The sequence below is a fragment of the Mauremys reevesii genome, linkage group 1, assembly GCF_016161935.1.
Source record: "Mauremys reevesii isolate NIE-2019 linkage group 1, ASM1616193v1, whole genome shotgun sequence".
Classification (NCBI taxonomy): domain Eukaryota; kingdom Metazoa; phylum Chordata; order Testudines; family Geoemydidae; genus Mauremys; species Mauremys reevesii.
In genome coordinates, this window is record NC_052623.1 from 250,987,641 (window position 1) to 251,013,105 (window position 25,465).

The following is a 25,465-nucleotide window of genomic DNA, read 5'->3' on the forward strand; positions in this document are numbered from 1 at the left end:
ATCTGTAATCCACTAACCCCCTCTTTTTGGCTGCAGAGGTGTTAATGGGCCACACTACCTTGAATGGTCCCTTACAATATGTGCTAACGGCCTATGCTTAAGCAGCAAAGAGTCCTGTGGCACCTTATAGACTAACAGAAGTTTTGGAGCATGAGCTTTCATGGGTGAATACCCACTTCGTCGGATGTATGACGAAGTGGGTACTTATGCTAAACAATCTGTCCCACCTTGCATTGTGCTGTGATGCTCTGAGTAAGTTTCCCAGACCTGAAGAAGAGCTCTGTGTGGCCTGAAAAAGAGCTTCTCTCTCTTATCAACAGAAGTTAGTCCAATAAAATAAATTTTCAAGTCTTGTCTCCTTATAACGAGTTTGGCAGTTAGTTTTTCTAAGATTTTATCTGCACTGAGCGTGCTTTATCCTGTTCCAGCTCCTACATAATAACCAGGCTGCAAATATGCCACTCCCCACAGAGTGACTGAGCATGTTCCAGGGACTGGAACTCAGACAAGAAGACTTTTGCTCTTGTCCTCTCAATGCTGGTGCTCAGACAGTATGGAGGAGGAGGAGAAGTAGTAGACTTAATATAATTAAGGAGAGGGTGAGGAACAGAGAGGGGTTACTGGGAAAGAAAAGCCAGGGGTGGAGCTGGGGAGCAGAAAGATTACAACTAGGGAGACAAGAGCAGAGGGATAGAGCAGGAGCCAAAGGATAGAAGCAGAGTAGGAATTCAAGGAAGAGGCTTAAAAGGAGGGAAAGGAGGTTCGAGACCAAGAGCTCTAGGGATGAGGGGGACAGAGCAGGGGAGACAGTGGCAGCAACTCAGGAGAGGATGGATAGGAGCAGAAAGTGGGGACAGCGACAGGCTGGGGGCACATGGAGATGGCGGGTCTATAACCCACTAGTGTATACTCCCTCCAGAACCTGGAATTTAACTCAGGAGAGTCCTGAGTCTTTATATTATGTTAACTTTAGGTGTGAAACCTCACTGTCTAGTTACTTGTCTCATTCTCCTTTAGTGGTTGGTCCGCATAGCAGATAACACAGCCTACTACTGTTAACAGTTACTTAGCTCTAGTGGCAAAGGGTTTGTACTGTTGGTCTAAAGGTCCCAACCTTACAGTTGACCGATGTAGGGGTCAGTATAATTCCACATGTTGAAATTAGTTTTTTCAACTTGCCTCCTTAAAAATCTAGGAAGTTACACAAAATATTGTGTTAAAACAGTGGTTCTCAAACTTTTTGTATTGGTGACCCCTTTTGAACACCAAGCCTCTGAGTGCAACCCCCTCTTAGAAATTAAAAACACATTTTTGATATTTAATACTATGTTAAATACTCAATTTGAACTCTATTGCTTAAAATGAATTTACCTTTTCTCATTGCTTTTAAATTAAGACTAAAACACATTTTTATCAAATTAAATATAAGTGGAAAAGTTATTTTTAAGTAGAATTTTATTTTAATACTTGACAGCAATTAATGACCTGAAGCAAGTAATAACCATCCACATGGCTGGGCTCCGCCTGACAACCCAGTACAAAGGTCGGGCTCACAGCGTCCTGGATGACCCAGCTCGGGGCTCACAGCCCCTCTCCTGGTTGGGGTCAGGACTCGTAACCCCTCGTGGTGGTCAGACTCAGGGATTGCAGCCCCACTCCTGGCCAGGGTTGGGGTCTGGGCTCGCAGCCCCATGGGGGGTTGGACTCAGGGATCACTGCCCCACGCCTGCCCGGAGCTCACAGCCCCGCTCCTGGCCAGGATTGCGGTCAGGGCTCACAGCCCCATGGGGGGTCGGAGTCAGGGCTCGCTGCCCCGCGCCTGGCCAGAGCTCACAGCCCCGCTCCTGGCCAGGGTTTGGGTTGGGGCTTACAGCCTGGCACAGGGGTCGGGGCTCACAGCCATGCATCCCTGTCGGGGTCAGGGCTTGCAGCTCGGAGTCGGGGCTCGCAGCTGTGCACCGAGGTCAGGGCTCACAGCCATGCATCCCTGTCAAGGTCGGGGCTTGCAGTCCTGCAACTCCACAGAGGGGTCGGGGCTCGCAGCCATGAGTCGCAGTTGGGGCTCACAGCCTGCCGCAGGAGTCGGGGCTCGCAACATGCAGCTGCACGCTGAGGTTGGGGCTCACAACCCCCTGCATAACTGGGTCACGACCCCCAGTTTGAGAACCAATGTGTTAAAATAACATTATGAAATCAAGCACTCAAAAGTTAGGAAAAGACAGAATTAAAGGTGGCCTGTGCAACCTTAACTGGGGCCCCTTGTGGTAAGCATTAAGATACAGTCCTTACCTGCATGATCACATATGATTTTTTTCCAAAAGGAACCTTGCCTCATGCAGTACACAGAACAGACTTGCTCAGGGAATGAAGGAATAGTTACTTACCTTCTATAGTAACAAGATTTCTTCGGGATGTGCCCCTATGAGTGTTCCACATCAGGACGTGCATGTGCCTGTGAACTCTTGATCACAGATTTTTGTCAGCAGCATCTGAAGGACGGCAGGACTTACACCAGTGCAAGGGTGTATAGGGACAGGGTGGACCTGCAACTATTCCAATTCTTCTCAACCACAGAAGTTCCTCGAAAGACTCCAAGGCAGAGGGGAAGGCGGGTGGGTAGTGGAGCACCCATGGGGACACAAGGTAAATAACCTCTTCTCCTTTGAGTAGAATCCCTATGACTGCTCCACGTCAGGGGATTCCCAAGCAGTACCTCAATTATGGTCGAAGATGCCGAGGAGGCAAATTCAGTACGTATTAAAGAACAGCATCACTGAAAACTGCATCAGCACTAGAAGCAAGCACAAGAGTGTAGTGCTGGCAAAACATGTGCACCAAAGACCAGATGGCTGCCCTGCATATGTCTGAGATGGGTATGGTTTTCAGTAGGGCTACTGAGGTAGCGTGAGCTCTGGTAGAATGAACTATCACCTTCGGAGGAGGCTTCATAACCAGTTAAGATGCACCCTGTAACCTATTTTGACAGTCTTGGGGTGAAAATTGGATGGCCTTTCATTCATTATGCAATGGAGATAAAAAACCTAGGTGAAGCCCTAAAGGGCCTGGTCCTGCCTAGGTAAAAGGCGAGAGCTCTTCTTACATCCAGTGTACAAAGGCTCATTTTTTATCTTGAAGAGTGAGGCTTGGGATAAACATCAGGAGGTGAATCTTATGATGAATGTGGAATTCTGAAGAAACTTTAGGTAGGAAGTGAGAGTGTGGATCTAGTGTCACTTTACCACGATAGAACACCATGTACCCTGGGTCAGCCATCAATGCTCCAAGGTCCCCTGCCCTCCTGGTTGAGGTGTTAGCTATAAGGAAACAAGGTCTTAAGGGACAAAGGAAGGATGGAACCATCCCCATAGGTTCAAATGTATGTTTCTTCAGCACACTGAGGATTAAATTTAGGTTCTGAGGTGCAACTGGCTCCTTGACAGAAAGGAAGAGGTTGAATAGGCCTGTAAATATACCTCATAGTGGTTGGGTGGGTGAAGACTGAAAACCACTCAATGAGGGAGTGAAAAGCTGTGATGGCAGATAGGGGAATTTTAATGGAGCTCAGCAATAAACCTGTGGTTTTTAAATTCAGCAGGTAACTGAGAATGTGTGTTAGACAAGCCTTGAGAGGAGGTATAAATCAGTGGCTGCACCAAGTCTGGAAACATTTCCACTTCTACAGGTAAGTTTTCCTTGTTGTGAGTTTTCTATTATGAAGCAGTACTGTTTGTACCTCTGGGGAGCAGTCTTGTTTTACACTAGAGAGCCATCTAGTAATCACACCTTGAGATCAAGTGCTGAGAGGGCAGGGCGGAGGAGGAGATTTGCTGTCAGGGAAAGACAGAGCTCCAGTCACAGAGACCTGTGAACTTGCTCTAGGAAGTTATGCCTGTTGAGGATGGCCTGTTGATTAGCAACCCTCAACTGGAGGCCCCCTGAGGAATACACCTTCCTGCCAAACAGGTCCAGACGCTTTGCTTCCTTGGCCTTAGGGGCCAGGGCTTACTGCCCATGGCGCTCTCTCTCATTTACCGCTGAGACTACCAGGGAACATGGGCTTGGGTGGCAAAACAAGAAGTCGAACCTCTTTGATGGGGCAAAGTACTTGCGCTCCACACCCTTGGCTGTTGGAGTGCTGAAGGCCGGGGTCTGCCATATAGTCTTAAAGTTCAACTGTATGGTCTTAATGAGTGGAAGCGCTATTCCGGATGGACCTTCCAGGCTCAGAATGTCCACCATGGGGTCCTCCTGCCCCACTGTCTCTTCAGCCTGTAACCCCAAGTTATGAGCAACCTTACGCAGCAGCTCTTGGTGGGCTCTGTGGTCTACTGGCGGAGGTCCTGATACTGCTGTGCCTGCCATCGCTTCATCCAGGGATGATGAGGAGGTCAGCAGCTGCTAGGCTTCCTCCTGCTGGTCCCCTTGGTCCCCCTCCCCCGAGGGAGGGGCTTCCGGCTCGGGCCAGGACAGCTGACCTTGAGGCGGCACCGGTTTCTCCGGTCTCTCACTCACTGAAGGTGCAGGTGGTCTGGACACTGTAGCTTCCCACACGGAGGAGCGTCAGTACAGGGACGCTGGCCCTGGAGAGAGCCCCCTGCTGCTGGTAGTAGGCCCAAGGGGTCCAGAAGGGCCAGTGTCCTGGCAGTCTCCACTGGGGTTGCCCCCCAGCCTGGTGTTCTCTGTTGTCCAGTGCCTGGTGCGGGTAACTGTATCGGCCCGAGTCGGCGCCGGCACCAAATGCGAAGGCCACAGCTGTGCTGTCCATCTGTGCTGGTGGGAGGTCGATGAGAGGCTTCTTGCTGATAGGGAACGGGACCAGTACCGCTGCTCATGGGACCAGGACCGGTATCAGTGCTCCCGAGACCTGGACCGGGACCGGTGACTTCTGGAAGCCTTCGGTGATGACTGGCTCGCCTTCTCCTGGTGCCTGTCTCTGGGGGGTGCTGGAGAGCGTCGGGTCCCTTGCACTAAACCTGTGCACTGACTCACCTCCGGTACTGAGACTTCCCTCTGCGTCAGGGGTAGAGTCCACAGACTCGAAGCTCAACCGGGACCAACCCCAGGAGTGATGCCAGGACAATGTCCTCGAACGGCGCACCATTGCCGGCTTTCCCCTTGATGGCACCTCTGGTTGGGAGGAAGCTCACCGCCGACATCCCGATGAGGTCCTTTGCCGCCTCAAAGGTGTCAGGCGTGGAGGGCTGATCTATTACTCCCTCGAGCCCGTCGTCCTCACTGAGTTTCCTTAGGGCTGGACTCAGTGGGACTTGTGGTTCCGGTGCTGCGGAGCCGGTACAGCGTCCATCACACTCTTCCCAGTGCCTGGGCCCCTAAATGGCACCGGTCTCCTTTGTGGGGAACGTCCGCGCCCTTCCTTTGATTTAGCCTTGGGCCGCAACGGGGAGGATGAGCGGTGCCAGGGCCTACTTCGCTCTGAAGCCGATGGCTTGCAGTGCTTATCCAGCACCGGGTCTCTTGACGACTCCAGGGCACTCCGCACCGAGGAGGCTAGAGCCGGCGTCGGGCGCTCTGGGCCCGATGGCTGCAGCATGGCCTCCATCAACAATTGCTTCAAACGAAAGTCTCTCTCTCTTTCTTTGTTCTAGGCTTAAACGCCTTGCAAATCTTACACCTCTCTGTTTGGTGTGCTTCCCCCAGGTAACGTAGTCGTGGGAGTCACTAAGCGGCATAGGCTTGCGACACGTGGTGCAAGCCTTAAACCTGTGGGCCTGCGGCATGCCCTGTGGCCCAGGGCGGGTGCTGGAAGCCTCCAAGCACCCTAAACTATTAAGTGCCCACAACAAGAGAATGCTAATGAACTGACAGCAGCTAAGTACTCTAAAGCTAAGCGATTGCTTCCCGTATGAGAGCAAGAGATTGTTCCAACGCCGCCACGGACAGTAAGAAGGAACTGGAGGGGGTCGGGCCAGCGGGGACATATGCACAGCGCAGTGGCACCACTCAGGCGGGGGCCCCTAATGTGGAATGGATGTGAACAAGCACTCAAAGAAGAACTGTTGGCACTTCCTGTTCTGTCTGGACATGAACAGGTCCCCCTGGAGAGTCTCCCACCTCTGGAAGATGGCGTTGACCACCTCCAGGTGGAGTGACCACTCGTGGCAAGAGAAAGACCTGTTGAGGCACATTCCAGGTGCCTGCAAGGTGTGACACCTTGAGACAGATGATACGCTGCACACAGAAATCCCATAGCCAAAGAGCCTCCTTGCACAAGGCTGAAGTGTGGGCCATGCCCTGCTTGTTAATGTAGAACATTGCAGCTATATTGTTCACCAAGATCTGCACCACCTTCCCCCTCAAGTAGGACAGGAATGCTGGCAGGCCAAGCATATCGCTCTGACTTCCTTGACATTTATATGAAGGGAACAGTCCACCTGGGACCAGAGGCCCTGAGTGCTGAGGTCACCGAGGTGGGCTCCCCACCCCAGATCCCACACGAAGACCAGTGTCAATGAAGGGTGAGGGGCTACGAAGGGGCTCCCGCTCAACATTGACCGCGAATCCATCCACCAGTCCAGAGATGATAGGATATGCAACAGGACTGTGATGACCAGGTCCAAGTCATACCTGCCGGGTATGAAGACCAATGCCAGCCACATCTGCAGGGGTGAGGCACAGACACTCATGCTGTATCATGTAAGTACACGCTACCATGTGGCCTAGCAGACTGAGGCATTCTCTGGTGCTTGTGAGTGGGTGGGCTCTGATACCTGTGATAAAGTCCGACATTGCTCGGGACCAGAGTCTGGTAGGAAGACCCTGGCTTGAATGGAGTCCAGCACTGCCCCTATAAACTCTATTCTTTAAAGTGAGGTCAGAATTGATTTCTGTTCATTTATAAGCAGTCCCAGCTTTCGACAGGTGGCCTGTACCACACTGACACTGTGCTGAACCTAGGATCACGAACAGTCCTTGATTAGCCAGTCATCGAGGTACGGATAGATCTGCATGGCTTGATGTCTCAAGTAAGCTGCCACAACTGCCATGCACTTTAAGAAAACTTTTGGGGCTGATGATAAACCGAAGGCCGGTGTGGTGAATTGGCAATGACTCACCACAAACCGGAGGAATCTCCTGTGCCCACAGAAAATAGGGATATGGAAATAGGCATCTTAAGTCGAGGGCGGTGCACTCGTCTCCTGGTCTCGAGGAGAGGGTGATGGAGGCCAGGGAGACCATGAGGAACTTCAACTTCTTGAGATATTTGTTGAGTCGACACAGATCCAGAATGGGCCTGAGGCCCCCTTTGTCCTTCGGGATTAGGAAATATTGGGAATAAAACCTCTTTCCCCTCAGCTCTCAAGGAACTTCCTCTATGGCCCCCACATGCAGAAGGGCTTCCACCTCCTGGGCAAGAAGTTAATTGTGAGAAAGATCCCTGAAGAGGGATGGGGATGGGTGGGTGAGAGGGAGGGGTGGAGGAGAAATGCAGGGTGTATCCAACTGCTACTGTGTTGAGCTCCCAACGGTCCAAGGCAACATGGGACCATGCACAAAGGAAATAGACCAGTCCAGGAATAGACAGGGGGATGAATCCTGGGGCAAGTCTAGTACGTCATCCTCAGGGGCATCATGAAAATGCCTGCCACAAGCCACTCCGGTGGCTTGCGGAGCTCAGCTAGGAAGCCAGGGCGGATGGAGTGGGTTGGTGACTTTTATAACCTCTGTCCCTTTTCTTGTAGGGATTTTAGCAAGATGGGCCTGAGAATCTAGGAGGCGGCTGTGGCTGGAAGTGCATCCTGGAGGCCGGCACCATGAACAAGCTCAAGGAACGCAGAGTGGCCCTTGAATCTTTTCGACCACATAGGCTGTCAGTTTATTCCGAGAACAGTGCATTACCCTTGCAAAGAAGGGTCTGGACCAGCTACTGCAACTTATGGGATAACCCCGGGGGTTGTAGAAATTAACTGTCATTGACCTTGCCACCGAATCAGCTGCGTCCAAGGTGGCCTGGAGAGAGGGTCTGGCCACTGCCTGCACTCTCCCGTAATGGCCAAGAATTTCTGTCTCGTCTCCTGAGGCAGGAAGTCCTTAAATTTGGCCACTGAGTCCCAGACATTGAAGTCATATCTCCCCAGCAATGCTTGCTGGTTGGAGATACGCAGTTGTAAGTTGGCCGTTGATTAAACCTTTCTCCCGAATAAGTCCAGCTTTTTAGCATCTTTATTTTTAGGGGTTGCACTTGTTTGTCCCTGCCTGTCTCGTTCATTGGTAGAGACCACTAGTGACCCAGGTGGAGGGTGGGAATACCTGTACCTGTCCTCGGCAGGGACATAGTACTTCCTCCCTGCCCATTTAGATGTTGTTGGCAGAGAAGACGAGATTTGCCAGAATGCCTTGACCAGCTTGAGTACCCTGTCATGCACTGAGAGTTCCACAGCCATTATATCAAAAAGGCTGTCAATCGGTTCATTAAGTCCTATGCCTTCAACTCCAAGTTCGAGTTGATTAACAAGCAGTACTCAGAGAGGAGGGTGTAAGGATGAAGGTGGTATTGTTTATAAAACCTCTGTCCCAAAGAATGTGTCAGCAAAGGAGTCTTGGACCAAAGCATAACGTCTCAAGAATGTGTGCATGGAATGCCACATAGCTGTCCTGCAAACATCAAGAAGGGGCACCTCTTGGAGTAATGATAGCGAGGTCACTTCTGACCTTGTAGAGTGAGCCCTTACCCTGTATGGGTGAGGAAGCTGTGCAAACTGATAAAGTAGGATACAACCAGAGATCCATTTAGAGATCCTCAGAGGATATAGCTTGATCTTGGACTCATTCTGCTACGGTAATGAATAGTTTAGGTGACTTACTGATTGATTTTGTTATCTGCAATGCAAACGCGCATCTTATGCCAAGAGAATGAAGTCTTCTCTGCTTGGGAGAGGCTTGGGGCTTCAGAAAAAACACAGGTAGTCGAATTGACTGGTTTATGTGAAATTCCAAAACTATGTTAGCAATGAATTTCGGGTATAGCAGTAGCAAGACTTTGTCGTTATGTTAACATTGTGTATAATTTTTAGGGCCCGGAATATACCTACCCTTCTGGCCGAGGCAATGACAACAAGGAAGGCAACATTCATGGATATATGAAACATGAAATATGTAGCCATAAGTTTAAATGGTGGCTTAGTGAGTGCAGAAAACACTAAGTTAAGGTCCCAGTGAGGAGGTGTGTTTTTTTGTTTGTTTTTTTTAACTGGTGGGAAGGTTCTGATTAGACCTTTCAAAAAACTGGCTGTTCCTCACTGAGTAAAGATGCAGTAACCATCCAAAGCAGGTAACCCACACTGATTACCACCAGCAGAACCCATAGCAAACTAAAGGAAAGGCCCATCATCTTCAGAGTAAAAAGATCATTCAAAATAGCCATAATGTCTGCTGTTTCTGGAGATATGTGGTTTTTCTGAACTCAGACAGAGAAATCTTTGCATTTGGCAAGATAATATTTCCTGATGGAGTCCTTTTTGCTCTTATTAAGAATGATTTGCATGGCTTCAGAACAAGAACATTTTAAGTTTGATGCCCATCCAAATACCACGCAATGAGATGAAGTGCATCAAGGTTGGGATGCTTGACTGCCATTCTCCTGGGTCAAGAAATCCAGAAAGAATCGAATGCTGATAGGTGGACGGGACAACATTTGTAGAAGACTTAGACATCAGAACTGCCTGGGCATTTTCAGTGATTAGGATGACTTTTGCCCTGTCCAGTTAAATCTTCTGTAGAACCAAGGTAACCAGGAGGATGAGAGGGAAGACATAACTGAAGTGATCTATCCAAGGTAGTAGGAGAGCATTGCCTCTGGAATGCTTTTCTTGAGCCCCTCTGGAGCAATATATGCTGCATTTCCTGTTTGCCTGGGAGGTAAACAAGTCCTCGGTGCGGGTTTCCCACTGAGTGGGAACACTATTCATTACTGAAATGTGTAACTCCCACTCAGGATAGATGGTGAAATGCCGGCTGAGGCTATCTGTCAACAAATTCTGGGTTCCTGGAAGGTACATTGCCAATAGAATGATATAGTTCTTGTTACACTAGTTCCATAGGGTGACCACTGCCATACACAAGGAGACTAATCTTGCTTCTTCCTGATTACTTATGTAGAATATGTTTATTCTGTCCGATATTATGAGTATATGGTGAAACGGAATGAATGGTAGGAATGCTTTGCATACAAATTTATTGTAGCATAAGCTTTCGTGGGCTACAGCTCACTTCATCAGATGCATGTAGTGGAAAATACAGAAGGAAGATATACACACACACACACACACACACACACACACACACACACACACACACACACACACACACACACACACACACACACACACACACACACGGAACATGAAACAATGGGTGTTACCATACACATTATAAGGAGAGTGATTAGTTAAGGTTTGCTGTTGTCAGCAGGAGAGAAAAATAACTGTTTGTAATGGTAATGAAAATGGCCCATTTCCAGCATTTGACAAGAAGATATAAGGAACTGGGGGGTGGGGGGGGAAGGAGGAGATAAGCATGGGGAAGTAGTTTTACTTTTTGTAATGGCCCATCCACTCCCAGTCTTTATTCAAACCTAATTTAATGGTGTCCAATTTGCAAATTAATTCCAATTCAGCAGTCTCTCGTTGGAGTCTGTTTTTGAAGTTTTTTTGTTGTAATATTGTGACTTTTAGGTCTGTAATCGAGTGGCCAGGGAGGTTGAAGTGTTCTCCAACTGGTTTCTGAATGCTATAATTCTTGGTGTCTGATTTCCGTCCATTTATTCTTTTGCGTAGAGACTGTCCGGTTTGGCCAATGTACATGGCAGAGGGGCATTGCTGGCACATGATGGCATATATCACATTGGTAGATGTGCAGGTGAACAAGCCTCTGATAGTGTGGCTGATGTGATTAGGTCCTATGATGGTATCTCCTGAATAGATATGTGGACAGAGTTGGCAACGGGCTTTGTTGTAAGGATAAGTTCCTGCGTTAGTGTTTTTGTTGTGTGGTGTGTGGTTGCTCGTGAGTATTTGCTTCAGGTTTGGGGGCTGTCTGTAAGCAAGGACTGGCCTGTCTCCCAAGATTTACGTGCATTCTGGTCTCTCTGCATATCCAAATGCCCTCCACCATGTGACTGTTCATCTGGGTTCCCCAGTCTCACAGGGAGGCATCTCTAATTATTGTCTTATTAGGTTTGGGGGACAGGAAAGGAACACTTACATACATTTGTCCAGGACCATTTCATCAAGTTTGTGAGGCCCTCACCCTGGTAGGAATTGTCACTATGGTGTTCATGCTGTGCTTACTTGGTATATATACTGTTTGGAGCCAAGCCTGCAGGCAATGGAAATGGAGTCTTGTGAATGGTGTGACGTAAGCACATGCTGCCATGGTGCCCCGGAGATAAAGGCAAACCCAAACTGATATTGAGCATAACCTAGTCTATCAGGTTGTTAATGGTGTGATATCTGTCCATTGGGAGATAAGCATTCACTCTGAGTCTAAGATTACTCCTATCAATTCTGTACTCTGTTGAGGTCAGGATAGACTTTTTCACATTCACACAGACTCCTAGGGATGACAGAAGATGAAGCAACAATGAGGTTCATGTAAGGGCTTCTAGGAGTGTCGGGCCAGTTAGACGCTAGTCATCTAAATATGGGAAGACAATGAAGCTGCTCCATCTGAACTGCATTGCTACTACTAGAAACACTTTCATGAAGACCCTGGATTTGCTTGCAAGACCAAATGGGAGCACTCTGTATTGATAGTGCTTGGGACTCACAATAAATCTGAAGAATCCTTTGGGGGCAGAATGAATACCCACATGAAAGCATGCATTTTTACTACTGATAAGTGTGAACTCTGTGTCCTTTTCCAAGGAAGGTGTTATTGATACCAGTGTAGTTATTGCAGGTTGAGACTATTTTGTTTACAAATAAAAACAGTGAGCCATCGCAGGTTGAGAATAGGTCTCCACGCTCCCTTCTTTTTGGGACCTGAGACATATTTCAAATAGAACCCTTTTCCTTCTTGTTGAATAAGTACCTGCTCTATATTCCCTGATAGAGGAGAAATTCTACCTCCTGGAGGAGAATCTCTGCATGAGAAAGGTCCCTGAAGAGGGACAGAGAAGGGATTTTGGAGGGGGTAGAGAGAGAGAAAAAGACGGTTACTCACCTGTAGTAACTGGTGTTCTTCGAGATGTGTTGCTCCTATCCATTCCATGTAGGTGTGCGCGCCGCGCGTGCACGGCTCTCCGGAACATTATTACCCTAGCAACTCCGGCGGGCCAGCTGGCGCCCCCTGGAGTGGCGCCGTCATGGCGCCCCTTATATACCTCAGCCGGCCCGTCCGCTCCTCAGTTCCTTCTTGCTGGCTATTCCGACAGTGGGGAAGGAGGGCGGGTCTGGAATGGATAGGAGCAACACATCTCGAAGAACACCAGTTACTACAGGTGAGTAACCGTCTTTTCTTCTTCGAGTGATTGCTCCTATGCATTCCATGTAGGTGATTCCCAAGCCTTACCTAGGCGGTGGGGTCGGAAAGAGACGTGGCGGAGTGTAGTACCGCAGAGCCGAAGGCTGCGTCGTCTCGGGACTGCTGCACCAACGCATAATGGGAAGCGAAGGTGTGGACGGAAGACCAGGTGGCCGCTCGACAGATGTCCTGGATGGAAACGTGGGCCAGGAAGGCGGCTGACGAGGCGTGCGCCCTTGTCGAATGTGCGGTGAGTCGGCACGGGGGGACGCGAGCAAGTTCGTAGCACGCCCGTATGCAGGATGTCACCCAGGAAGAAATCCGTTGAGATGAAACAGGCTCGCCTTTCATGCGCTCCGCAATTGCGACAAAGAGCTGGGAGGAACGCCGGAAGGACTTAGTTCGGTCAATGTAAAAGGCGAGGGCCCTACGGACGTCGAGGGTGTGGAGCTGCTGCTCACGAGGTGAGGCGTGCGGCTTTGGAAAGAAGACCGGGAGGAAGATCTCCTGATTAAGATGAAAGGCCGACACCACCTTTGGGAGGAAGGCCGGATGTGGCCGAAGCTGCACTTTGTCCGCGTGGAAGACGGTATATGGGGGACCCGCCGTCAGGGCGCGGAGTTCGGAGACTCGTCTGGCGGATGTGATTGCCACGAGGAAGGCCGTCTTCCAGGTGAGATGGAGGAGGGAGCAGGAGGCCATGGGCTCGAAGGGCGGGCGCATCAGCTGGGTGAGAGCCAGGTTCAGATCCCACGTAGGAGCCGGCGGACGCACTTGCGGGTAGAGGCGGTCCAACCCCTTGAGGAAGCGGGCAACCATGGGGTTGGAAAACACGGAGCGACCATCTACAGCAGGCCGGAAGGCCGAAAGCGCCGCCAGGTGTACCCTCAGGGACGAGATCGCGAGACCTTGGCCTTTCAGGTACCAGAGGTAGTCGAGGACCGTCTGGATAGGGGTCGAGAAGGGGTTAAGACCTTGCTGATCGCACCAAAGGGCAAAGCGTTTCCACTTCGCCAGGTAGGTAGAGCGTGTGGACGGTTTTCTGCTTTCAAGGAGAACTTGCTGCACCGCCGCGGAACAGGTCCTCTCCGCGTCGGTCAACCACTCAGGAACCAGGCTGTAAGATGTAGCGACTGCAGGTTCGGGTGACAAAGCCTGCCGAGGTCCTGGTGTGCCCTGAGGTCAATGGGCGGGGGCCCTGATGGCGAGGCCCCCGCTACCGCCTCATCTGGAGAGGACGACGAGGAGTGGCCCGGCAGCACCTCCTCCTGTTGGTGCTCGCCCACCTGGCGATCTGGCGGCAGCGAGTCCTGGCCCAAAGAAGGGCCGTGGGTGGCGGCTTGCGTCGGTGGGGACGGGGGGGGCTCGACTGACGGTGGCCACCGGTACCGATGGTGCCGAGCCCGGCTGCCTGGGTGGCAGGGGAGGCCCCTGTTCATATTGCGCCCAGGGCACCCAATGTCCCCAATACTGGGGTCCATGATCCGGCGGAACGGAACCGGCTCTGAAATCCACCGCCCGGCCGTGGGGTGAGGCGACAGAGGGGTCCCTGGAGGGCCAGGGTGGAGCCGTGGCGGTGCCTGGGCGGGCGTCCAGCGCCCGGCGTGAGACGATCCTCGGTGCCGAGGTCGGTGCCGGGCGTCTCGGGGTCCAGTGGCGGCGGGACCTGTGCTGCGCCGCGGTGCCGGGAGCGGATCTCGGTGCGGGAGCCAGATCTGGCGTCGGGAGCTGGATCTCGGTGCCGAGAAGGGAGCGGCGGCGGGAGCTCGACCGGCGGCGTCGGGAGCTCGACCGGCGGTGCGGGAACGGACCTCGGCGGGATCTGCGGCACCTCGAGCGGCTGCGCGAGTCCCGATGTCGCGGTGCCTGGGCGCGGACCTGCTGCGTGCCGGTGACCGTGACCGGGACCTGGAGCGCCGCCGGGTACGACCGGCCCCGCGATGGAGAGCGGTGCCGGGACTGCGACCGGTGCTGGGACGCTCAGCGGCGTCGCGATGGCGATTTTCGGCGGGATGGGGAGCGGTGCCTCGGTGACCTTCTCCGGGAGATAGACCGGGATCGAGACCGGATTCTGGAGCCGCGATCGCCACGGTCGCCCGGAGATGAGGGGCGCACCATCGCTGGCTTGCCAAGGGACTTGAATGTCCGCACCGGTGGTGCCGGCGGCTGATATGACGGGGCCGTCGCCTCGATCAGCTCTCTTGCCGTCGCGAAAGCCTCTGGTGTCGACGGGATCCTCAGCTCCTCCTCGGTGGGCACCGGGGAGCTGGGCGGAGCCGGACTCGACGGGCCAGGCGGCGCCGGAGTCAACGGCGCGGTGCACTTAGCGTGCACTGCCTCAGCCTGCACCGTTTTCGTCGGAGGCGGCTGGGCTAACGGCTTTCGCTGCTGTTTCGCGGCGGCCGTCTTCGGCGCCTTCTGCTTCCTCCCCAGGGAGAGGAAGCGGTGCCGGGTCTTTGGTGCCGGCTCGGTGCCAGAGCGGCTCGGTGCAGCCGGAGCGCTGCTCGTCGAGGCGGTTTTCGGTGCCGCTGGAGCTGGCGCCGGAGGTTGGAGCGCAGACTCCATCAGTAAGTGCTTCAGCCTAGAGTCTCTCTCTTTCCTCGTACGAGGCTTAAAGGCTATGCAAATAGAGCACTTATCTGGCCGATGCGACTCTCCGAGGCAGCGGAGGCAAGAGTCGTGCGGGTCGCTAACCGGCATAGGCCGCTGGCAAGCCGCACAGGGCTTGAAACCCGGTGCTCCGGGCATAAGCCCGCACCGGGGCGGAAGAAGAGGGGTAAACCCTCTAATTCCGTAACTATTAACACTATTAACACTAAATATATATACAACTACAACAAGAACTCAACTAACTACTAATACTATCTACACTAGAACTATGGAGAAACACTAGGGTTGTGGAGGTAAGGGAGCACTCCACTGTTCCAACTGGCCGTCACGGGCGGGAAGAAGGAACTGAGGAGCGGACGGGCCGGCTGAGGTATATAAGGGGCGCCATGACGGCGCCACTCCAGGGGGCGCCAGCCGGCCCGCCGGAGTTGCTAGGGTAAAAATGTTCCGGAGAGCCGTGCACGCACGGCGCGCACACCTACATGGAATGCATAGGAGCAATCACTCGAAGAAGAACTCGATGATATAGCCAGAATGAACGAACCAGAACCCACCTGTCTGTTATTGCACTCCAGTTGTGGGAAAAGAATGCTAGATGGCAATCAAAGGTAATGTGAGGATTGGGTGAAGATGGCATCAATAGTGGTTCACAACTCAGAAGAATCACATAAAAAGTATCATGTGGCTGGGGGTAAAGCTGGGTTGATGTGGTCAGTGTGAAAGGTGCAGAATATTGTGGCTTGTGCACCTTGTCTTTTATGAGGCAGTTCATAGGCTTGCTAGTGGTAAAAAGGTTGAGGCATAGGCCTTGGTTTGTAGTATTTCCTCTTTGGGGACACCATATATACCCAGGGAGTGGAGGATTGCGCTAGAATCCTTTAGTGAGTGCAAAGACTTATCAGTCTTTTAATTGAAAAGGTCAGTCTTGTTAAAGGGCAAATCTTCCACAATGTTCTGGAACTCACTGGGAAACCCTGAAGACTGCAGTCATGGTTCTGACCAGCAGCTTGCCTTCATAAATAAGGGCCTGAAATTGAGCCTGTCCCTCTGAGGTAATTTGGCCTTAAAAATCTAGGAATTCTGAATACTTTAGAAACTCATACTTAGCCATCATCACTGGATAGTTCTATATTCTAAACTGGAGGCTAGTAGATGTAAACATCTTCCTTCCCGGTAGGTCCAAAGGCTTGGCTTCATCAGAAGGGGTGGCTCTTGGGTGCTGTTGTCTAAATTTTTTGTGTGACAGCCTAAACAGCTAGGGAGTTTGGTGAGGGGTGAGTACATAGAAACTCCACTCCCTTAGCCAGAACAAAGTAACACTTCTCAGCCCTCTTGGAGGTAGGGGCGCTTGTTGCTGGTGTTTGCCATATGTTCCTTGCTAGTGCCAATACGGCTTCATTCACTGGGAGTGTTGTCTGGCTGGATCTTGTGGGTTGCAGGATGTCTAGGAGCTTGTGTTGTGTGTCCTCTAGCCTCCTCTAGGAAAAACTGGAATTCCTCCATCACTCTATGTAGCAGGTCTTGGAACTGTTTGTGGTCATCAAAAGGGGACAGTGAAGCTGGAGCGACCACCTCATCAGGAGATGAGGAAGACATCTTTGTCAATACTTGCGGGATAAGTGAATCCAGCTCATTATCTTCCTCTTCAACAGGATCAGGAGAAATCTCCAGTTGTTCTCTCAGAGTGTAGGGATGGTATGACTCAGTATTAGATAACAAAGACCCTGGGTATCATGCACATGGGTCCCATGGTCCCCAGTAGGGCCCTTAGGAAAAATCGAAGGTGGACTATGGAGGCAAGGGGTATCACTGGACCCAAGGCATGGGGACCACCACCTGCTCTGAGAGAGTGTAGGAACGTGCAATTTGTACAAATAGAGCCTTGCTCTTATGAGTTTTTATCTTGTCCTGGGGACTTAGGATGTTTTATGTTTTTGTGGGCTGAATGCGAAGACTTGCCTGACATGGACAGTATCAGATCTGTCCTCTTTGGAGTGGACTTAGAGGAGGATCTGCTCTTCTGCTTATGAGAGCATTCCCTACTCTTCTGACAGCCCTGAGAGGGTCCATAGATGTAATCTCTCTCACTCCTGAGTCAGGCGCCATGGTAGGAGGGGCGCTTCTCTCTGATTGGTCGATATACAGGGGTCCCCCGGCCTGGGACTGACTGGAGCCTTGTATCTTTTTCCATGAGGTACTTTTTAAGCGGAAATTCCTGCACCCGATGGGTCCGGATAGGGAAGAAGCGACAGATATTGTACCTGGCAGAGATATGCACTTTCCCAAAGCAGCACTGGTGACTGTCACTGACCAAGTAGGAGCAGAAACAGTGGAGACAGTTTTTGAAGTGTGGTGCTCTGAGTATAATCTAATTACCATATTAGGAACCAGAAGGATTCCATGGGGTGGGGAATCTAACTAATCACTAACTATAGTATTAAAAACAATTTACATTACCTAAGATAAAACTGAAACTCTGAAATTTTAACAGGTTTGAAGACAAGACTGGAGAATAAAGGAGAGGCTCTGGACATTGAAAGTTCTGACTCAAAACATGCAGCAGTAAGAAGGAACTGAAGAGGCAGTTGGTCCACCTCACCCCTTATGTCCTTGGTGTAGAGTATTAGGACAGCAGGGGAGCAAATGTGGACCAAAAGAGACTGTTTGCAAGAATTCTCTGGTCTTGGGTGCATGGAGGAGGAAGTTACTCATCTTGTGCAGTAACTATGGTTCTTCCAGATGTGTCCCCCTATGGGTGCTCCACTATAAATGTATTTGTGCCCCTGTGCCCCAATTGGAGATTTTAGGTAGCAGTGTCCTTTCGGCCCGGGCATGCACCACTCCCCACCCCTTTGTGGTCTGCTCGAAGCTATCAAGCACTGCGTGAATGAACCACCCTCAATTCATTCTCTACCACAGAGCTCCTTATTGATAAATCCAAAGTAGAGGGGAGGAGGGAAGATTGTGGAGCACCCCTAGGGAAATACATCTCGAAGAACCATGATTACTGCACAAGGTGAGTAACTTCCTCTTCTTCTTTGAGTAGTGTACCTATGGCTGCTCCGCTGTAGATGACTTTACAGCAATATCCCCCACGTAGAGTTGAGGCTTTGGAGTGGAGGCTGTTATTGAAGATAGTACTGTGGAGCCAAAGATGGCATAAGAGGCTGAGTCTCAACTGTTCACGTAGTGTTCTGAGAATGTATGGGCAGAGGCCCAGGTTGCCGCCCTAAAAATTTCTGAGATGGGGACAGTTTAAGAGACCTGACTGAGGTAGAAACTGATCTTGTGGAGGGCGTGTGGATTCCCAACCGAGGCAGCAGATGCACACATGGTAACAGTGATTAATACAACTGGAGACCCATTTTGAGTCTTTGAACTGATATTGTGGAACCTTTTGATTTTTCTGCAAATGAAAGAAGAGTTTAGGAGACTTCCTAAAGTCCTTAGTCCTGTCCAAATAAAATGCTACAGCTCTCCTAACATGTAGCATATGTAATATCGCCTCCCTGTTATCACAATGTGGTTTTTGTGAATTAGCTGATTCATATGAAAGGTGAAGGCTACTTTGGGGAGGAACTTGGGAAGCAGCCTCAATGTGACTTTATCTTTAAAAACGACCGTATGCCATCAGCGCTGCTATTTCCCCTATCCTTCGTGCTGAGGTAATGCGGTCTTCATGGACAAGTGTAACAGAGAGCAAGTTGCCATGGGCTTTGAAGGGTGGTCTCTCAGAACTAGATCGAAGTCGCAGATTGGCATGGGTGGTCTGACATGCAGGAAGAGGCTTCCCATGCCCAAATAACAGTAACACCAGCAAGAAGATCTAGAAAGGCCCTTCAGTCATGGCTTTAGTGATGTTACAAATGAAAGTTCTGCTCAAGTCTCTTCCTCAACTTGTATAGTTTTCCTGACACTGAATGTAATGCAGTTAAATCCTGATGGGCTAACGTACAGAAGCCATTCTAGTATCAAAAAAAAAGTGTTTAACATGCCACATGGCATTTGTGAAAAATACAAATTTCCATTTAGTTCCCCCAGGCTAATTGTTTTTCAAAGTGACTATCAAACCAAACGCAAAATATATGTTATTTGCAATACTAGAGCTTAAAAAGCCCCAAAAGGTGCTTGGCACATTACAAAATGGAAGGTCAGAAAGTAACATATTGCTGTCCTTACTTATCTTACATCTACTCCTAGGGCATTCTGTGCCAAAATATTTAAAATTCTCCACCAAAAAAATTAAAATTCTGCAATTTTATTTGTCAAATAAATGTGGAGGCTCCATCATGGCATTGGGGAGCACAGGCCATTAGCTGCATAGAGGTGGGAGATCACTGCGCAGCTCCCCACTGGGATATGGACTCAGCAGTGAGGCTGCACCCAACCCTGACACAGCACAAGGACCGGGCCTGACCCAGAAACACCCCAGGGCCCTTTCCCTCCATGCCAGGTGCACCAGGTGTGGGCAGGCAGGCTCAACAAGGCAGGATCCAAGTGTGGAGGGGCTTAATGTGGGGGGATCCAGGTGTGGGTTGAGAGGATTCTATGTGGGGCAATCTGGCTGTAGGCAGCTCAGTGAGGGATCTGGATGTACAGGGGCTTGTTGTGGGTTCTGGGTGCAACAGTAATTAGACTCTGCAAGAGCGTCCAGGTGAAGGTGGTTGAGGCTCAGTGGTGGGGTGGCCTGGGTGTGGGGGGATAGAGCTTGGCGGGGTGGTCTGGGTGTGGGGGGCTCAATGGGAGGTCCAGATGCTGGGGGAATGGGGCTCAGTGGGGTGGGGATCCAGGTTCAACTAGTTAGGACTCAGTGGGGTGGGGACCCAGATGTGGGTGACTCATCGGGGTGATCCAGGTGCAGGCAGAGTGGGGCTCATCAGAGTGGAGGGGGGGGGTCTGAGTGTGGGGGGTGAGGCTCGGCAGGAGGGTCTGGATGCACGGGGCTTGGGCAGATTAAGGGGGGTAGATTCCTGTAGAGGGATGCTGCCCCCTGCAGCTGAGGAGCGACGGATACAGGAAGCGGGGGAGTTTGCAGAGCTTCCTGCAGCCAGGGGAGAAATCTGTGGGTGGGTCTGACCCAGCCCCGGATGCCATGCAGGAAAAGAGGAAGTCCCGTCCTCCACAGCCCAGCTCTGACTAGCAGCTGATCCCAGCGCAGGGTAAGAGCCACCAGCTGGGTCTCCCCCAGTTCTGCTTCCTGACCCACAGTGATTTCTCTCTCTGCCGGCTGCCCTGGGCACCCAAAACATACGGCTCTTGTGGCTTCCCTTTGCTTCTCTGTCAGAAAGACATTTTTCTGCAGTGAAGCAAAGAAATCTGTGGGGAAACACAAATTCTGCACATGTGCAGTGGCGCAAAATTCCCCCAGGAGTATCCATTCTGACATTTTGCTGAGGGAGAGAAGAGACTATATTAAGGAGACAGAAGCTGTTTCCATGCCTTCCATGAAATCTATTGCTAGTGATTCTGATCCCAAAGGCCAGTGGCATCACCACATGTGACATAATTCCCCAACCAGAAAATGAATAGGATTTAGAAAAATAAAGCGCCATGGCGCCAATGTAGAGAGAGAGAGAAATAACTGAAAAAAAGTGCTGAAGTTAAGTATGGTTTGGACAAAAGCAGTTTACATGAAGAAGAGGGAACATATTTGAAGTTCACTTCTGTTTCTATGAGTACATGGAATTCCACCGCATCTGTCAAAGGGACTTGCAGCAACAATTAGCATTCCAGGCCCTAAAAGTCTATTTGCCCAGTCTGGGTTGGAGGTCACTCATATTTCAACAATTTATTAACCAGAAGCATATACTTCATTTATTTCTCTTCCCCAATGAACACAATGATTTCAGCAACTTTTCCTCCCATCTCCTTTTCCCTTATAGTTCAGATGCATTAGCTCTATTTTCTTAACATCAAGTCAGAGAACTGCAGCCAGGCATCTTTAAACTTGTTTAAGAAATTGAGGTCAAGGACCAAAGAAGCAAAATCCAGAGCAGATTTTCCCAACACAGGCACTTAAGGATTACTGAGAAAAGAAATTGAATAATCAATTTCTACTTCCTTCAGCCCCAATTCTCCCTTGTACCCATACATCCCTCTTACCTCTCAAGTTCTGCTATCTTTTTATCTTTATCATTCTTTTCATTTTCCATCTCCTTCAGGATTTCCAGAAGACGATCCACTTCAGCTTGAGCCTTACTGGTGTCTTCCTGGTACAATGCCACCTCTCGCTCCAGCTGCTGGAATCGGTCATTCAGCTCTGGGCTGGCCTTGGCCTCCAGTGTAGCTTCATGAGCCTGCAAAGAAATCAGTTCAAGAACCATCTCTCACACATGTATAATATATCCAAAATCATTACAGGGCACAAAGTACCCAAATAGCTGCATCTAAATGATAAATTCATCCATTAAAATGGAAAAGGTCATGGGCACCAAGTTCCTGTAAGTTACATTGCATCAGTGGGATAGTTAATAGCAGATGAATAATGAAATAGATATTTTGTATGGGTTTTTTAAAGAGAGCTTTGACATTTAAATTTGCACCATGCTGGCAGCTCAGAAAGAAAACAAGTAATTTCAAAATTTATTTTTTCCAAATATATGGCTATTTAGTCCCATCTTTTCAGCACCCCAACAAAAGTCTACAAACAGAAGCCTAATCTGCATCTGAAGCATAACACTCCAGCATCTGACGCTGTTAGCAGCATTAACTGTGCTCTTTAAAAACAAAAACTGAAGCTGATCTCTTCATGAGGAACAAAAACAGTGCAGGGTAATGGGATATTGATTGGGGGGGGGGTGCGGAATCAAGGAATATAATTATACTTATAAAAAAGGAATGTGCTTGAAAGTATATTTAGGACTCGGAGAGATGAAAGTATAAGGACTTCTAGAAATCACACTTTAGCGCACAGAGAAACACTATAATGAGAAGGCTCAGGAAAAAGTGGCCCCAGCAAAGAGCCTAGTTCCACTGCTTTGTGTACAGGAACAGTGCAATGAATTTATCTGGAACTAAACCTTGTTCCACTGAAAAGTCACTAGCTTATTAACAGAGTGAATTTGAATCCAACAGTTCCCAAGCATGGTCAAAATACAAGGAAATGGATATACATACTGGAATTTAAACTAAAAAAACCAAGGATTAGATTCCCAGTTAACACAGAACAGTTTTCAGCATATCTGGAGGGAAGTAGGTGGAGAGGACCTAGTCATCTTTATGCTATCTTTCTACTCCCCCTTGATCTTGGATGCTAAACTAGCCCCTGATATAAGTAAAAGCAGCTTCAGGCCTGGTCAAATTTGCTCCAGTGGATCGCAGTTTCCCAAAAGCAGCTCTGCCAGCCAAGACTACCAGAGCACACTGTAACACCTATAACATGGCTGATGTTTCAATTCCCTTTGCATTACTGTGGAAAGGGGATTGACAAGGTGCCAAGATTTTGACCCAAAGTGTGGCAAACCTAAACCCACTACATTGGGAGTCCAAGAGCTACTTTTAAATGTAATCAAGGCTATAACTACAGCAGCATATAAATGTCAGTATTATAATTTGCTGCTTCCAAAGGAGCAAATACACTAATAGAGCAAACATAAAAGGTACTATAAGCAATGCGTCCTAGGAGAGACCACAATAAGACAGTAGTGAGTAAAGCCTGATTTTTCGCCATAGACACAGCCTGAATTCTTTCCAACTGAATATGGTTGCATCCCCAACCTCTCAAAATGTTTGCTTTAACAAATGCTCCTCCAGACCCTTTAAAGTAATCCAAAATACATAATCAGATAATCTGGAAATGTGACAAAATGTAAAACTGGGCTGCTAGCCAGATGGGGGGAGGGATAGCTCAGTGGTTTGAGCATTGGCCTGCTAAACCCAGGGGTGTGAGTTCAATCCTTGAGGGGGCCACTTAGGGATCTGGGGCAAAAATTGGTCCTGCTAGTGAAGGCAGGGGGCTGGACTCAATGACCTTTCAAAGTCCCTTCCAGTTCTAGGAGATTGGTATATCTCCAATTATTTTAATTTTTTTAAAATTTATCTGAGCTCTCTCATCCCAAATAAGCTATAACAGCTAATGGAGATCTACTGTCAGGACTCTCCTATTTAATATTATTCTATGTTAATAAAAGTATCTTGACAATTACCCAAGAGACACTACTGAAAGAAGAAGGAAGTATATTTTCCATTTTAGAAAATGGAACAAGTCAGTGTGTCTGGTTCTTATGGAATTAGAGGGCTGTTTACACTATATTCATTACAGGTAAAGACACATAATACAGAATGTTGGTATGTAAGATACTCCCAACCATACACAATGAATATGGCATGTGATCTTGTAGAAACTGGAAACCAGTTTGTGGTTATGAATTACTGACTGGCTTTGGTCCAATTTGTGGGTTACACAGACAATGCATTTTATGTGACCGTGTCTTAAATCCTATTTTATTCAGTTATCATACAAGAGAGAAAGCCAATGCATTTAGGTTTTTTTAAAATTTGCATAAAGATCTAGAAGAGCAGAAATTGGATATAATCCCAATTTAACAGTATAGGGCACCCTTCAACACCACATTTTTTACACTGAAAAAGGAAATTCAGATGCAAACAATACTATTCCTATAATACACAAAGAAGCAAAAAGTGTACAATTAAGGTATAATCCACTAATTTCATCATCAGTGTACAATGGAACACAGTAATAAAGGCATTAAGGCAGCTCTTCCATTGTGTCTGGGTACCAGAAGCAGCATGGTTTGGTAGTCAGATTCAGAGACTGGGAATAACATAAGGATTCTATTCTGGACACCGACTTGCTGTAAAAGATGGGAAAAATAATTTAATCTTTCTTTGTCTGGGTTTTCTCATCGGAAAAATGGGGATAAAATTCAGAGTTATAAAGCACTCAGATACTTGAAAGAAAGGGATGATCAAGTATTAATGAGAACACAGTCTCTCCTTTTTAAATGTGCAATTCCTAGCCCGTTTGTCAAAATCTAACTCACATTATCACAGTTGAATGATAGCAAACAATACAAACATTGCAAAAACAGTTTCATTTATAGACTCATTTTCACACACAACTTTTTTGAACATTGCTTTTGGACTAAAATCAACCATGTTTCATCTCTGTTCAATGGTGAGTGTTGGAGGGGCAGTCTGAACATAGCTATCTGAGTTATGCAAGGATAACAATAAAAAACACCCTGTTTTCTCCTAATTCCAAAAATTACCACAAATTTTCTCCCATACACAGGAGTCAAAAATAGCTTTAAAATGGCATGTAGATAATCTTCACTGAGGACCATGTTCGCAAGCAAATGTGAAGGGAAAAAACACTGACCAGATTATAAAAAATTGAAAGTAACTAAAAATATTTTTTTTGTTCAGGTTGGATAGATCACTTCACATTCCCCCTCCCAGGCCTTATCAATGACTCAGCTGACACAGGATATGCTGCACTCAAGCTGCTCCTGGTACGCTTTCCATTATGGCTACTGTAAATAACTCAGTGAAGAAAACAGCAAAGTACTGGAAAAAAGCCCCAGTGCTTTAACTTCAGGAACAATCAACAGGAGAAAATCATGGGTGTTAAAATATTGTTTATCCCAAGAATTTATGATGTTTCCATAATTTTTGCTCGATGCAATATTTGGCAAATTCTAAACTCTGATTTTAAAATAATTGTCTTCTTTGATTACCAAGGAAGAGCCAACATCAATAATTGTGCTGGTGTCCTGTTAACCCAGCTTTGAAGAACAGAGTCTTCACGCAAAAACAGTTCCTGCTGCAAAAGTTGAAATTTATGACTTGAATACACACATTTTTGTATCGCTTTAACTATATCTGTTTGAAACCTGTATAGTTAACGCAATACAACCCTTAAAAGTTATACACTTAGTGGAATAAGCTACACCAGTATAAGTACCTTTATACTGATATAACTGTGTCCACACTACAGTTTCCACTAATTTAACTATTTTGATTTAAAAAAAAAAAAACCCACACTCCTAACCAAAATTGTTAAATTAGTACAAAAACTGTGTGCAGACCAGGCCTTATTCCTCTCCCATGCTGTTCACTTCAAAGATGAAGAAAGTTCTCTCTTTCCACTCCATCTTCTCATCATCTCATTATCCATCATCTCACGGAGGTGCAAACTTTCATACATTAATTGAGACTCAAACATCAACATTAAGTACAAGAAATTTCATTATCTGTCCCTCTTTGGACAGTTTTTTTCATTTAAATTTAATGAAACAGGAATGATGCACAGTGACTATTAAAAAAGAATATCAAAAATATGTTCAAGGCTGTTACAAAGAGGATGGTGATCAATTGTTCTCCATAGCCACTAAATCTAGGACAAGAAGTAATC

General features: G+C 48.5%; 1 protein-coding gene across 12 annotated transcripts in view; it reads right to left on the minus strand.

Moving 5' to 3' along the window:
- The window catches only part of ERC1 (ELKS/RAB6-interacting/CAST family member 1), a 562,177-nt gene that overhangs the window by 319,917 nt on the left and 216,795 nt on the right, over positions 1-25,465 (minus strand). For all 12 annotated transcript variants that reach the window (XM_039546718.1, XM_039546709.1, XM_039546701.1 and 9 more), the window contains one exon: positions 21,193-21,386. In XM_039546718.1, the coding sequence (XP_039402652.1) occupies positions 21,193-21,386 (194 nt within the window). The remainder of the gene's footprint in view (positions 1-21,192; positions 21,387-25,465) is intronic.